This window comes from Chenopodium quinoa, unplaced genomic scaffold (genome assembly GCF_001683475.1).
Source record: "Chenopodium quinoa cultivar QQ74 unplaced genomic scaffold, ASM168347v1, whole genome shotgun sequence".
Taxonomy (NCBI): domain Eukaryota; kingdom Viridiplantae; phylum Streptophyta; class Magnoliopsida; order Caryophyllales; family Amaranthaceae; genus Chenopodium; species Chenopodium quinoa.
In genome coordinates this window covers 11,562,014-11,578,169 of record NW_018742204.1, presented here as the reverse complement: position 1 = coordinate 11,578,169, position 16,156 = coordinate 11,562,014, and the positions used below count along the sequence as shown (strand labels likewise).

Genomic DNA, 16,156 nt, shown 5'->3' with positions numbered 1-16,156 from the left:
GTAACGGGATTGAAGAAAAAGAAGACTCCCCAAAGTTCGGATTATTCCATAATAATTCAAAGTTGGGATCATTATACCAAAATTGATGAAAGTTGGGATTATTTTTTCTAATTTTTCCTTTCTTTTTACCTTCTAGACTCTAGGGAGTATTATTGTGTTATTACTGTAGTTTCAGTGTTCACTTGTATTTCTCTTTGTAATCAATATAAAGCTCTTTAAGGAGTGATTGGTTATTGAATCATCAATCATAGCTCCTTACCCCATTGTTATTACTTTAAGACTTGTGTGTTGTTTTAAGCCTTTATAAATATTGTGCTTACCTTATTTCAAAGCATCCCCTACCAAACCAAGAAACCTCAAAAGACGCTTTCATCTCGTCGGTTCCGCTTGTGTCCGCTTTGAAGCATCAGCCGTCTCAAGCCCCGACTCCGCACCCGTTGTTGACGAGTGCTTCCTTGAGATACCCTTGGCCCGTGTTGCTGTGTGCTCACGAACCTCTTCCGCTCTAGGCTTGCGTCCTTGTCGCCAAATAAACAAGAGCGCGTTGCACGATCCGGAGTCAGAACATTTGGATCGTGACACTTAGACCATTTATTACAAGTTCAAAGATGTTCCATCTCAAATCCAACATGCTATTCGACTAATTCGACACAATTCACATGTGCCAAATGAAGTTCGTTCAACATTACATGCGGAGTTTGTGTAAGAAAACAGACTAGAGCACATATATATAAACCATGCCTTTAAAGTATTCAAAGATCATGTGCATCACTAATAAAGAATTTAAGGGCCGTTGCAATCACCTAATTAAAAAAAGTAGTGATGCTTAATAAACATGTCAGTTAAAGACTTTTATTAGAAGAAGCTTAAAAAATGGGGTAGGCAGCATACCATTTTTAAAAAGTCAACGGAATAAATTGACAATCCCACTAATTAAACAGGATAAGGAAAACAGCCCATAAAACAAGAAAAAAGTTAGATTAATTAGGATAATAAAATGACAAGAGAGATTGATGTGTATCAACTCAGCAGCTGGTGGTGGATTTGTTTCATCACTTTCACTCTTCTTTCATCAGCGGCTATTGTGATCATCTTCACTTGTGCAGATGGTGCGTCTAGTGATAAAGACAGCGTAACACACGTCGAGCACGGTACCGGTTGCGCGGCTGCTTGCGGTGGTGGTTGTGGAGGTTGAATACAGTCTTACTGTCTTGTAACTATAGGAAGTAAAAAATATTACAGTATAGTAGCTTCCTTTCTTTTGTAATTGATGAGAGGTTGCTCATTGATGCAGTGATTGTTCTTGTCTGCTGTTCTATTTACTACAGTATTGGGAAAAAAACTTGTTCATGGAATAAAATTGGAAAATTTTAATGTAATTATTCCTGTGATTTTTGTTTGAATTTTCTTTGATAAAACGTCAATATGCTTCAGGTTAGTCCAATAATCCATATCATGTGTTTTACAAGTCAGCATGAATCTTATTGTTGATAGGATTAGCAACAAAACAATTCTTCATTAGTTTCTTGGTCTAAATCCGATTGAATTCCAACCCAATCCAAATGAAAATAATCCAATTTGAATACAAACTCGGCCCAATATAAAAGTTTAAATTCGAAAAAGTCTATATAAGATTTGACCTGAATCCAATTTTTATTAACTCATTACTAATCCATATGAAGTACTTCTTTATATGAAATACTTCATCCATTGAATCGCTTTGACTTTTTACAACCATCTATATCTGTAATTATAAAACATTAAAATTATAAGATTTTAATAGTTTGATAATAAATGTATAAGCATTAAAAACACTCTTGGAAATTGTATAAAATTAGGAATTTATGAAAAAAACACGCATGGATAAGTGTAATTAGTGTGAATTTGTAATGATTTTCTAAATTTAAACAGTTTTCAAAATTATTTTTAATGTTTATATATAGCCCTTAGCATTTTCCATAAAATTATACTATTATTAGTAAATAAAAGTGATCAATTTTAGAATATAAGCATCGTATAAAGTCAAAATCAATATATCTATTATTCTAATACGAAGTAACAAATGGAGGAAGTACAAATTCCCATTTAAACTCTTATATTTGTAGTAGTATACAATAGTTTGTTCAATCCATTTCATCTGAACCGATCTGAAAAGAAAAAAGATGAAGTCCTAGTCTCCTAGATATGGACCTTAATGAATCCAGCCCATATCATTCTAAACTGTTCCACACTGCAAAACAGCCTGTTGTGTTGAACTTAAAAGAAGAAACTACAAAATCCTACAGAGAAAAAATAACTCTTAAAAAATAGAGTTTCTATGCTTTATATTCTGTACAAAATGCCAATCACCGCCAAGTCTATCAACATTCTATACACCAAAAATAAACAGCATCAATCTTGACAATGAAAATGGCAGTCACATTCCTCTTTTTCTAAGCTCTGTCGAGGATATGTCCATCCGAAATTTATCAGCTGGTATAGGGATGAACATGTCTTTTAGAACATCAGGAATATCAATATCTTCAAGAACCTGCAGAAATGTACGCCACGGCATATAAGTAATTATCTGTGTGAACTGCCATAAGAGATTACAATATGACAAATAGTAGACACATCCTGTATCAGAAGAATGAAATACCTTGAAAACACCATCCACAGTTCTGCCACCAACAATGAAGGTGCACCCAGTATTTTTGCATTTAAGGAGTACCTCTATCATTCTGTTGTAACTTCCATCATAGTACTTTGGCTGTGAGTTTACGTAGATTAAGTAAGTTGAAGCATCAAGAGTTGGTGCCATTTCAACCAGAAGCCATTAAAAAGCAACAAAAAACACAAGTATCTGTGCGAGAATAAAAAGACAGAATGGGTTGTACAATGCAGTATGTGAATTGAGATATATATGTATCAGACATGCACAAAACATATGCATTTGCGAAAAGAAACCTTGTTCAACAGGCAAATAACATTCAAATTACCCAAACACCTCTTAAGACAAAAGAGGCTCCCACCCAAGGAAAGGGGATCAAAATTATGCAACCATCCCCTAACAGAGAGACAATGATGGAACCAGGATTTTGAAGATGAGGGGACTGAAGGCAGTACCGATGTTTGTTCCAGTTATTTTCTCTCTCTCTCTCTCTCTCCCAAAAAATCGTCAAAGAAAATATACATTTACTTATGCATGATAAATTCAAATATTGTACAAATTTACTAATATAGGAGAAAAAAACTGTAATAATAAAAGAGAAAAAAAATTATGTATAGTACTATACTACTATGGGATACAGAATGATAAAACATACTCCTACAAAACAAGTATGACACACCTAGATTAAATTCTAAATTTACACAGAATGATGATGAATGCTAGAACAATTACGAAATCTTTTAAGTTCCAATAATATGTTGACTCTTTATTTCAAGAAGCACAGGATGGTTAATGAGCCAATTTAAGCAGAGAATTATTGTTGGTTGCAAATGCAACAAAAGGAAAACAGAAAACTGAATTATTTCCAAAACATGTAAGCCATCCTAACTCATACATGTGAGGTGAGACTAATAGCTAACCACTGTCATATTGTATATACAACATCAATGCAGGCATGGGTTACATTTAAAGCATAAATCATACATACAGCATATGTTGCTCATACTCTTTAAACAATATCTAGTGCCCATGTCGGATATTCAATACCCCAACATGTTTATGGACACTCAACACTAATATATGAACCAAATTCATGCACAATTAGCGTGAAATAGCCAAATATGACACCAACATATATACCTGTATTGGACACCAGTAGCAAAATCTAAGTTAAAGTAGGAATTATCCTCACGAGGAGGGGTTCCTAATGTATCTTTTTCTTACTGTCTTAAAAATAAATAAAATAAAATAAAATAAAAACAATAAAAAGAGGAAAAAAGTAGCAAACATGAGCATATAGTCCCAAAATCACAAGTAGAAGTATAGAGTAATATCATATATCAGTCCTCTAATAGAGCATAGATTTGACAAAAACAGAATTCCATGGACATCATATGATGATCACAAGGAATCACTTTTTTTTTTTTTTTGACGAGACACAAGGAATCACTTTATCATACTAGCAAGTCTCAATGCTTGGCTGATAAATGAGAACTAGAATATTAACAAATTTATAAAAATAAAAATAAAATTGAAATTGAAAAAAAAAAATAAAAACTGGTTATTCTTTGGAACTTAACAATATAGTCAACACTTTGGGTTAGTTACATATAGCCATCAGACATCAGCAACTCATCAGAATTTATTTGTAAAATGATATATGAATCTTCCTCACTCCGTCCACGAATTGTCTTTTTTTATTCCTTCTTGGAATTACCACAAAGAATCTTCTGATTACTTATAGTGGAACCCTAAGTAACTCAACCCAGATACGCGTATACAACCCCCACCCAGACAAATTATATTCAACCAAGAATACAAAAAAGAAATAAGGAGTGCTCAATGGCAGGAATTTTCATATATTTTTCAAGTATAGAAATATATCTTACATCTATAAGCCTAACCACAGTATCAGCGCCGATTACAAAAGCACTGCCAGGGAAAAGTTCAGCCTTTTTATAGAAGTAGGGCTGGTTTGATATTATTATCGTTTTACCTGTCAAAACAACTACTCATTAGTAGGACAGTATTAGTCACAAGTAATAGATACACAACAACCACACAGCTTACAACTATTTGGAGAATACAGGATAGAAAAGTTAAACACTACAGTTACAAAGCGATATTCTGGTAAATAACACCGCTGGACATGGGATGCTATCCTTTATAGGTGCTTTCTCTTGGGGATTTAAAGAGATTAAGAGACTAAACCTAAACCTATACAATGTAGGAAACAGGAGTAGGGCTAGTATGTGACACAAATTTAGGGCTTGTTCATTAGCATTGCTAGTTTTGACATTTCCATTTTTTAAAAACTAAAAGCAAGTACATAAATAAGATATAGTACATTATAAGGTTTTCATAGCTTTGTTGTAAATTTCAAAATTGACAAGGCAAAAGACAATAAATACACAGACACACATACAAAAAAAAAATTATATTTCTCCTGACAATACTTTCTCCAAGGAATTAAGCCTACTATATTTTGACTAGATACGTTGCCAATAAAACATTACTTTGTTGGACATCTAACAATTTATAGCATAGAAATGGAACCATCGGCAATAAACCCCATGACATAAAGACAGCACAATTCAACTCACCGGCCATCTCAAATTGCTTAACGCGATCCTTGATCTGAGATATTGTTAGAGGCGGTTTGTCAGCATTGACTGCCGAAAGCTCAAAGCACGGATATCCATCCCCCAAAAGGCTGCATATGAATACCATTTTGAAGAAACAGAAGAAAGAACCTTAAGACGAATTTAAATGAAAAGCTTAAAAAAACAAGACAAAGAATTAGCATACAATTTACTAAAACAAATCAACTTCACAACGCCCAAAGCGACTAAAAGAGCTTGCTGCATTCATTATTCCATTAGGAGTAAACTCACACGGTTGAATCACAATAATTTCGAATCCAACTAGTTCAATCAGAAAGGCCATTTAGTGGATCAATTAGATCATGAATTCGTGATTGGAAAATTTGAAACTAACCAATTCAATTTTAAAAATATTGGATTTCTCAAATGAATCATTTTGGAAAATAAATCCATAAAATCATACAAATACTAAGCTTAATCCAGTTTAAACTATGCAGAGGACAGCCTTTCACTGATTTTAACACCTCCAAAGGGTCAAACATCTACCGACTACAGTAAGGACCAGATAACAACTTTTGCAATGAATGTAAATTTTGCCCCATATTTCATTTATGTCGATACGTTAATCCATATTCCTGAACACCATTAAATAAAGAATCAAATAAGGAATTGGACAAAAAGCACCATACAATGGATGTCAAAAGAGACTAGACAAGGACTAAGCGAGCAAAACACAAATATTCACAATCCAGCTACATGATATTTACCTGCTTGCAACTTCCATGAGCTGGAGATGACCTTCATGTAATGGATTGAATGAACCAGGAAGTATAATCTTTCTTTCAGCACTTAAGGCCTGTTCCTCTGAAATAATTATGAGTAAATACTAGATACTAAGAACACAATAGAACTTTATTTAAAAGATTGAACAAAATGAACCTTGAATCAACCAGGGATGACATACCACATGTAAAATCATAAACCTTGAAACATATTTGTCCATTCAAAAGCTGTTCTAACTCCTCATCTTCACTAAACAAACTTTCCCTTTCTGTAGAAATATCCAATTCATTCAATGCTGGAGTGAAATCTACTGGAGCTTTACTTGCACCAGAAATTGCCTGTCAGTAAACAAAGAGGTCAATGCCCAGAAAATAATCTGAGCTAAAAGATTATAAAAACCTTCAATGAGAGAGCACGAGTGCAGCACTACAATGCATTTGTTAGATAGGATTATATATTTTTTATAATTTACAACTACAACCCAAAGAGCAAGCAAAAGAAGTGGAAAATTCTTTGTAAACATCATAATTTGATTGATAATGCATCTTTTGGACACCCATAGACTGAAGGTAATGCATCCTTTGAAGATCCAAATACATAGAAATCTACAAGACTTCCAAGGATATGCCATGGTAGAGTATAGAATCTATAGATATCACTTTTACTAATTATTTCAAAAAGATAAAAGCAGATAATGTATACATAATTTAGAACTTAAAATTTCTTCATTCCAAATATAGTTACTGGTGAAGAACACCCAAAAGCATGATAGCTTTTGTCGCCAACTAAATAACAGTCCATTATGCCCTTCACCCTGGCTATAACAAGGACGTGATATTGTTTTCTTTAACCATCCCTTTTACATGGATGACACCTTATGACCCATTGGACATTTGGTACCAATGCATTTCTTCATCATTTATTAAAGAACAATCAGGGAAAAAAAAAGTATATATATATATGATAACAAACTTTCAGCCTTTACACTTATAAAGCTGACTAAGAGTATGCTAAATACTAGCCCGGACACTCCTTTAATGACATGCATGTGCAGTTGTGTACTCAAGGTTACAAATCATGATTTGCAACCAGATCAAAAGTGACGGTTGCACATCAAATTAACATACTTCGCCACTGTGACACGTATCGAGTCATGCTTGAAGCCACAGGTTTGTCGGTTGTATCAACCTCCAATAGGCACAAAATGGTCTTGAGTTGGCCATATTGGCTCGACGCCTCTACATCAGGTGATACTTGACTGTTTTTTCTTATCATGAGAACTACCACTTCAGTAAGGTTGGAAACCAACAGGTAAAAACCACATTAAAAAAAATTAAAAAAGGCAAATAGAATGATACATTACAATAATCCCAGCATGGTGCCTTATTCAACAAAAGCACAGAAGTGCAATAAGAAGCAAGTTGCCTTGTAAGCACACTAAATGGATGCTATCGTTAACCAACATGCTAATGTACAACTGTACAAAGGATGAATAAAGCTCCTAACTTAAGACAACTTCTAATTCTTAACAATCTGAAGAGAAATCTCTAATTTATTCACGCTGAAAGGATTGTATATAACGAAATAACAGAGCTTTCTTCTTATTTGAAATTTACCAAGTACCTTGAGCAAAAACTGACTTGAAAGAATTTCCTCTTCTTCTCGTGTGCGAAGTCCCTGTACAAATTGGGAAGAGTTATTTAACCGTACTTAACGGGGAGGTGGACTGAAAAAAAACTGAATTAGGAGTGACTCCTTAAGAATATACAAATACTCTTTGGAGGATTTAACTCCAGCAGCAGACTTAAAAATAAGGTATATACCTTTGACAAGGTGACAGTAGAAAGCCAAAGACGATTGGATGTTCTGGTGCACATGTGAAACCTTGCAAACATCAAGGGAAACAGCATAAGAATGGTTACAGACAATAAGGCCATGCTATACCTTGAAAGCATTTGAAGTCATGCACAATGTATACATGACCCAATTTAATCAACTAATTCAAGTACACATGGCATTTACTTGCAGTATATCACTGTGACAAAAATTGGGACTGACTTTGTCAGCACCTAAAAGGTGATAAACTCGTGGTGAAAAAAACTTTTAAAAGATTCATTGACCAATGTTGGTATAATAGACAGAGAGGGTAATAAGTCAGGGTGGGAAAGTAAAGTAGCAAATATCACTACCATAAATGAACCCAACTTCACTTAACAAGTCAACATAAGAACAATACACAGGCAGCATGAAATTGGCAAAGGCTTAACATGTTAAATCAGACTAAGCTGAGTCATCATTGACTCATGGTTGATATTGTACAATGCAAACACAAAGTATCATTGTCAATCACAAAACAAATATCTACAGGTCTGTGTCTGACAAATAACCAAGTATGTCAAGTGTACGGGATAGTGTCGACACCATTAAGGTTTAGTCGCTAGGTTACAGCATGCAGGTAATCATTTGTTGATTAGCATGACGGCTTAACACCCTTATCGGCCTTTTTCTCAGCCACGTGAAAAGCTGCTCCAGACAACGTAGGCACCTGCTGCCTACAAGGTCGGTCTGCCACCTATGCTGATAGGTGGCACCAGCTTGGTTATCTTCCTATAAATACCCAAGCATATTTTCATTATAAGGGACACTCTCTCTCTCTCTCTCTCTCTCTCTCTAGAAATATTTGCTTACCTTCTCATTTATCCTTCTCATCAACTTACTAACTTAAGCATCGAAGCGGTTATCCCCGGATAATCCCCCGGGTTAGCCAATGCTAATTTGTGCTCACTGTGTAGGTGCTTAATTAAATGGTAAACCTTTACCAACCCTCAAGAACTTACGGTACCGGAGCTCACCCGGAACATCAAGAATATTCTATGCGAATTTCTAGCACAGGTTTTACCTTTTGTAATAAACAATAGACATGCGGCCACATCTAAGATATTAACATAATATAGAAAACTAGAAGCTAAACTGCACTGATGTAGGCTTGACATGGGTAAAAGATATCATCCCAAATCCTTGGAAGAAGGAAAGAATTAATAACATTATTATTGCCATTAAAATATTACTACCAAGTCCACTGAGTGCCTTTTGTGGGACAATCCATCACAAGCTTTCAACTTAATGATGTTTACCTTGATAACAGAGATCATTTGCAAGTAGCATAATTTTTTCATATACTAAGTATTTGGTAAATTACTATTTGGATTCAATAACATTTGCAAAATATAGAGTACTAAGCAGAAGACAAATTACAGGGTGAATAGTATTGTGCACTAACTATGCTCTTATATCATCATAGATTACACACAAGTAACTAGTACTTGCCAGTTCAAATATTTTGCAAACTGCTAGCCTCTTTTCTAGTTCAAATAAATTCACCCAACTGCTAAAGGCCAAAAAGCTACAAATGAGCATCAACTTTAAAGAACTCTCCAATAAGGAAAAACAACATATATTGTTATATATGTTGTGACATCTGCTTAAAACAAGAGAATTAAAAATAAAATTTGAATAGCCTTTCAATTCGCAAATGACAGGAACCAAAATCCAGTATAAAAAGTAAAAATTCATTTATCATTGAATGTTTTGAGCTCCTGTCATAAATAAGGACAACATTCAGCTTTATTATCACGTTGATATTAGATTTTACACATAAGTTATTCACAGCATAAATTAATTGGGCAAGGATGGGCTGTATTCACTAAATAATACTCCTTCCGTCTCTAAAAGTTCTTCCTGTTTTGACTTTTTTTTGTGAGAATCATTATCAAAACAGAAAGAGCTTTTAGAGACGGAGGGAGTATTAGATAATTAAATTAGCTCCTTTTTGTTAGTTATGTAGTTTGGAGATCTTGCACTTATTCTCCAATGAATTGTTTTCCCATTACCACATTGATATTACACCCTACTTGTCACTTTTCCAACATATCATATATTGGACTAATGGGGCATTCCTTGCTTTCATTGTAAAGTAAGAGACATTATACTTTAACCCCCCCCCCCCCCCACACACACACACACACACCCAACCAAAAAACCTACAAGAAAAAAAAAGGGGGGGGGGGGGGCATGCTCATGTTTAGGAGGTCATTTAGGACTTGTTTAGCCCGAAGTAGTTGTGGGAGTGACCATTAGATGTTAGTTGCGGGACTAGTGTTTAGTTGTCTAAAACTGTAGGCCTTGTGGTAAAGAGGTGATTGATAGCTTTTCAGGATTGATTAGACTCTAATCAACTATTTTTTGTGTTTGAGATAATAATAAGCTAGTATGAAAAAGTGCTTAAGCCCAATTTTTTGTAAGAGTCGTTTGAAGCCTTTGAGAAAATATTGTCATAAGCTTTTTTGGTGTTTGGTACTCTCTATATTTCGGAGTAATTGCAAAAGTTTCCTTTTCATTCGCTCTTAATTAATTACAACACTTCTCACTACTCCCTCCGTCCCTTTATTAGAAGTCTATTTCTAATATTTACTACTCACATAATAAAAGGAAACATAATAAAGAGAAATAGGCTTCTAATTTAGAGATGGAGGGAGTAATATTTTATTATTTCTCTACCCCAATAGCCCTACTTGCACTACTAATTTAATACTTCACTTTCCCACTCACCCCACTTGTACTACTTTTTTACCATTTCTCTCACGCCAATGATTAAATATACGCCCACTAATTATACTTAATACAATAAAGTTCTTATATTGGCCTCTGCCCTAATATATTCTTAAAACTTTAACTAATGGCTATTGTTGCGATTAATAAAAAATGAAGTAAAATATAATTTAAATCATCTAATGCAACGGGCTAGTCAAACTAATTAATACAACCAATTTGATCAACCAACTACCACGCAGAGCCAAAGTATGAACGTTTGATAATAGAGGTTGAAATGAAAGATGATTTATTTTGTTTTCTTAAATAATAAATTAGAAAACACTTCAAAAGCTACATTTCTCCTTTGAAAGCAAAATTTGTAGCTTTTAGCAACCACTACTTGCACCACTTATCCTAATCCAAACGACTACATTGACAAACATATAATCTTTTTACTTCATTAAGTAGTGTTTTGTCTTACTCAAATCACTAACTGCCCATTTGAATGCTGGTAATAAAATGGGCCCATTAACCATATTGGTATAAGAGTTATCACATTAATAACATATTAGTCTAAAAGTTATCATCAGCAACATATTGGTATAAAAGTTAGCAAATGGCAACATATTGGTATAAAACTTAGCAAGTGGCGACATAATTGTATGAACGTTAGCAAATGGCGACCTATTAGTATAGAAGTTAGCGAGTGACGACGTTTAACCTTGTTTCTTTCAAAAATAAGCGCATATTTTATTCATGATTATTCTTAATTTCACACATTATCTATCATTTTCTTTTCGTTTTTCACTTTTAAAGATTCTTTAAAAAAATCATAAAAAGAAATCATTGAATAAAAAAGAAGAGATAAATAAAAGAGGAAATTAGAGAATATATATATATATATATATATATACCGAGTACTTTTGAAACATTATATCCTATATCTTTCCTTTCATTTGTGAGGATTTTTTTTGCTAATTCAATTTTTTTTTTTTGGTTACTAACTGTCGATAATTTAATTCAGCATGGAGAGGAGACGTATTTAGACCTGGCAATCCTGACCCAGACCCGAATGACCCGACCCATGACCTGAAATTGACCCAAAAATGACCCAAAATCCGACCCATACCCGACCCGAAAATGGAGTTGACCCAATCCTGACCGACCCAAAATTGACCCGAATTGTTTGACCCGAACATACCCGATACCCGAAATTGACCAGAATAAACCCAATACCCAAAATGTACTGAACTAAAATTACTTTATAATTGAACTTATAATGTCTTGTACGAAAATAACTCAAATTGTTCATCTTTAATTGTAGATAAGCTCATAAACTGAATTGGTAGTGTCTGTTATAACAATAACAAAATATATACTATGTATAAAATTATCGGCAATTTCATCAAATGCCACTGGGCACTTTGATAGTTCACCAAATGCCATCAAGGTTTTCAAAATTCACCAAATGCCACCGAGTTTTTAAAAAATTCACCAAATGCCACTAAGTTTATAAAAAATTCACCAACTGTCATTAATGACTAACGACCGTTAACTCTGTTAGTTATTAGGGTTTAATAGTGACACATGTCATGATATGATTGGTTCTTTTAAAAAAAAACATTGTTTTCTCTATTTTCATGACGAAAATTATTCGGGTAAAGTTTTGGGGGTTATTTTTACACTTTAAAGGTTCAAATTAAGCTCGGAATTGGCAAAAAAAAAATAATGAAAATGCCCCGTTATGTATGTCGAAAAATATCTCGATTAGCGTCATTATTTTTTAACCATGAAAAATAATCGGGTAAGATTAAGGAGGTTATTTTGACCCTTTATGGGTCTAAATTAAGCTCAGAATTTAAAAAAAAAAAAAAAAAAAAGTAAAGGACCAAAATAAAGCATTATTTTTTTTCCAATTCCAAGCTTAATTTGCAAAATGACCTCCTAAGTCTAACCCGATCATTTTTCATGGGTAAAAAAAATAATAATACGCTAATTGAGATATTTTTTGACATACAAAATGGGGCATTTTCGTTATTTTTTGCCAATTTCGAGCTTAATTTGAATTCATAAATGGTCAAAATAACCCCTAAAACTTTACCCGAATAATTTTCGACACGAAAATCAAGAAACAATGTTATTTTTTAAAAAAAGAACCCATCATATCATGATATGTGTTATGATTAAACACTAATAACTAACAGAGTTAACGGTCGTTAGTCATTAGTGGCACTCGGTGAATTTTTTTAAAAACTCGGTAGCATTTGATGAATTTTGAAAACCTTGATGGCATTTGATGAATTATTAAAGTGCTTAGTGGCATTTGGTGAAATAGCAGTAAAATTATTGATTTGAGCTTGATTCACAAATGAAACAACCCGAACATGACCCGACCAGATTTTGACCTGACCCGAACATACTTGACATGAAATTGACCCGACCCGAAATCGACCCGACCCAAACTGGACCCGATTTCTGACCCAAAGTTGACCCGAAACCCGAATTGACACGATCCGACCCATACCTGACCCGAACGTTAGCTGACCCGAAAGTGACCCGACCACCTGACCCGAATGACCCATTTATCAGGTCTAGACGTATTTGATATTAAATGAGTATTAGCAACGACAAATGGACATAAAAAGATAATAAAGATTAAGTACTTGTATGATAGATGAGTGCCTCGACAAGAAAAAAAGGGGGAAAAAAGTATAAAATGACAAAAATGGTTAGATTTTATACCAATTTGTTGTAACCTGTTAACTTTTATACCGATTTGTTGCATAAGACGTACTTTTATACTAATGTGCAAACTTTTATATTAATGCGCTTAAATGGCCTAATAAAATGTGGTATTGGAAATGAATTTTAAATGTAATTTAGTGTGGAAAACAACCTATAATCTCCATGGAAACATAATATCATTACCCAAGCTTGTGTTTTGTTCATGTTTTTCCATTAGCATCCATTACCATTAGGGAGGATGGTATTAGGTGGGAATGGAAATTTATGAAAAAAACTAGACAATTTGGGGTCATCTTTAGTGACCATGGGAATTAACATTGATCTTCTTTCCAAAATTAATTTAAAAATCCATTCTCATTACCATTGTTTATAACTGGTTACCAAATAGGTCATAAACGCAATAGTCGAGCAATTCCATGGGATAATTACTGGCAAATATGGAAAATTTTAAAAACAACATGCTAACAAACTAAAGCTTTACAGTGTTTGAAAAGCAATTATGGAGTAAGGGGGAAGGGAGGAAGGAAAGGAAAGGAGAGTGTGTGAGCTTCCTTTTCGCTCCAAAATCTTTCCAATATTGAAAGGATTTGGCTTATTATATGGGAACGAAAAAGGATTTTCAATTCACTCTCATTCCCTCCCTCCATATGATATCCTCCCTTTCTCTTCCCTCTCTTTCCCTCCATTTCTCTCTATCCAAACACATTGTTAACTTTTGAATCACACACGACTCTTCTTGAATGTAGTTTATGCTCACCTTACAGACTGCAAAAAACTCACTTAACCAACTCACTCAAACCAATGAAAACCACAGCACAACAATTACAACATATAGCACTAGCACACATATTCATCTGCAGGAAAATATTAAATTTAAGCAACATATTATTTGAAGCATAGTACCTATGATCCCCCTGTTTCAGGCGATTCGTGGCCAAAGAACCAGTGAAACCCACACCAAGAACAGGACATCCTATATCAATTACATACAACAAATTAGATGCAAAAAATGCAATTACAAGCAACACTTTCCACATTAAATGATGTTATTAAATACCCAAAAAATAAATTGAAATCATATTCTTAAATGTAACTCGGATTAGCAGAAACATTAAACAACTACAATACCCAAAAACTAATAATAAAAAAAATGTACAAAAATTAGAAGGAAATTGAAAGAGAGGAAAAATTACCAGGTTTCGAAATCTTCAAAGCACGATTATACGCTACAAGAGCCATGTCTTCCGCAGTAGACAAATCTGCAAATTGTGCAGGTATCTGTAACCAAAAAATAAATGAAAATAAAAATAAACACCCAGAAAATAAAAAATAATACCCAGAAAACAAAAATGGCAAATTAGAGAAGAAACCAACCTTGCCCAGTAATTGGATCATGGACATTCTAGAGTAAGGAATTACAGCTTCAAGAAGAGTATTAGAAGCTCCTGGAATTGAAGTCAACCATCCAACAGCCTAAATAAGGACCAAAATTCATTAGTTTATAGAAAAAGTAAGAGATGATTGAAGGTATTTTAATGGCGGAAAATGGAGGAGAGAGAAAGTGTACGTGAGCGGCGCCACCGGCGATGTAGACAACAGCTTTGGTGGGAGTGGAATGAATGGCTTCGATCAATGGTCTCATCATACCACCACTTTCTGTCATTTTCTTTTATGTTCCAAACAAATAAATGACAATATAAGACGAGTTTTAATTTTTGGTCATTTTATGGTCTAGTTTTTTTGTTTAAATATATCCATAAGTCCATAAGTAAATGTTAATTGAGTTGACGTTATTAATCAAGTACAATTATAAAGTTTTCTGTTAGGAGTAGTTTTGGTCATTCAATACTAATATAATGTCTTCCTTTTCTTAATAAGATGGATTAGGAATGAGATTATATCTTAATCTGAAAACGAGATTAAGGAATGTGAAAATCAGAGATATTTGACTAGAAAGATTTTACAATTTCACTCTATATAAGGGGCTTAATTTCACTGCTAAACGAGTTACAACTTTCCCAACATTAACATGATGACTACAAGATAAAGAAATTAATCTTGGATCGATGTCGCAAATAGGATTGAGCAAGAATCGGATATTTGGCATCTTATATTAGAAAATTGCAATATCTGATAGATGTATCCAATATGAAAATATTTGGATCTATGATATCTAATATTGATAACTCTTTTAATTGAAGTAGGGCGGCTAGCGCAATAACCGCATGGGGGAGTTATTCAAAATGGTTTTATGTCACAAATTTAGTTGTTGGCAGCATTAATGAGAGAAAATATAAATAAATACTGGAGTATGCACATCATTCTTAAATAAAATTATAAAAGGTATAATTGACCAAACACTATTCATAAGAGTTACGACATATTTGAATAGAAACAAGGGTGTGTTTGGTAAATGGGAATTGAGGGTGGGAATGAGATTTTTAATCCCAAATTTCAAAAAATCTCTTGTTTGTTACGAGTAAATGGGATTGGGAATAAAGAAGGGAATGGGAATGGGAATAAATGAGTGGGATTGGGAATAAGTGGAAAATGACAATTTTGCCATTAATGAAAAGAATGGAGAAGAAAGATTAGTAAGGGTAGTTTTGTATTTTTGTTATTTATTCTCCATCTATTCTCATCCACTATCCAAAACAAAGTATTGTCATATTTTTATATATATTCCCAACAATCAATTCTCAATCTCATATTCCCATTCCTACATTTTAATCCCCAAACTCTCATTCCCACATTCCAAACGTCCCGTAATATCCTGTTATACCTA

The 16,156-nt window shown here is 33.8% G+C and overlaps 1 protein-coding gene across 2 annotated transcripts; it reads right to left on the bottom strand.

The window, feature by feature from the left end:
* Positions 1–2,063: 2,063 nt before the first annotated feature.
* LOC110718482 lies at positions 2,064–15,076 on the bottom strand. 2 transcript variants are annotated; one of them, XM_021897312.1, is made up of 12 exons: positions 14,939–15,076; positions 14,746–14,844; positions 14,565–14,649; positions 14,275–14,344; positions 7,860–7,920; positions 7,660–7,713; positions 6,218–6,374; positions 6,021–6,117; positions 5,254–5,363; positions 4,540–4,658; positions 2,639–2,749; positions 2,064–2,530 (listed from the first exon to the last, which is right to left on the bottom strand). In XM_021897312.1, the coding sequence occupies exons 1-12, from the start codon at positions 15,032–15,034 to the stop codon at positions 2,417–2,419; spliced, it is 1,173 nt and encodes a 390-aa protein (XP_021753004.1). In that variant the 5' UTR covers positions 15,035–15,076; the 3' UTR covers positions 2,064–2,416. The 2 variants fall into 2 exon arrangements, with proteins under 2 accessions (XP_021753004.1, XP_021753013.1); XM_021897321.1 differs by having other exon boundaries at positions 4,540–4,646.
* Between the last annotated feature and the right edge of the window lie 1,080 nt (positions 15,077–16,156).

What these genes read in the sequence shown, in the direction of transcription:
- LOC110718482 (XM_021897312.1), bottom strand. Translation starts at nt 15,034, where the DNA reads ATGACAGAAAGTGGTGGTATGATGAGACCATTGATCGAAGCCATTCAT. An exon ending in CTACTGTCACCTTGTCAAAG is followed by an intron (nt 7,714 to 7,859) that starts GTATATACCTTA and finishes CAATTTGTACAG; the next exon opens with GGACTTCGCACACGAGAAGA. An exon ending in CTGTGGATGGTGTTTTCAAG is followed by an intron (nt 2,531 to 2,638) that starts GTATTTCATTCT and finishes ACATTTCTGCAG; the next exon opens with GTTCTTGAAGATATTGATAT.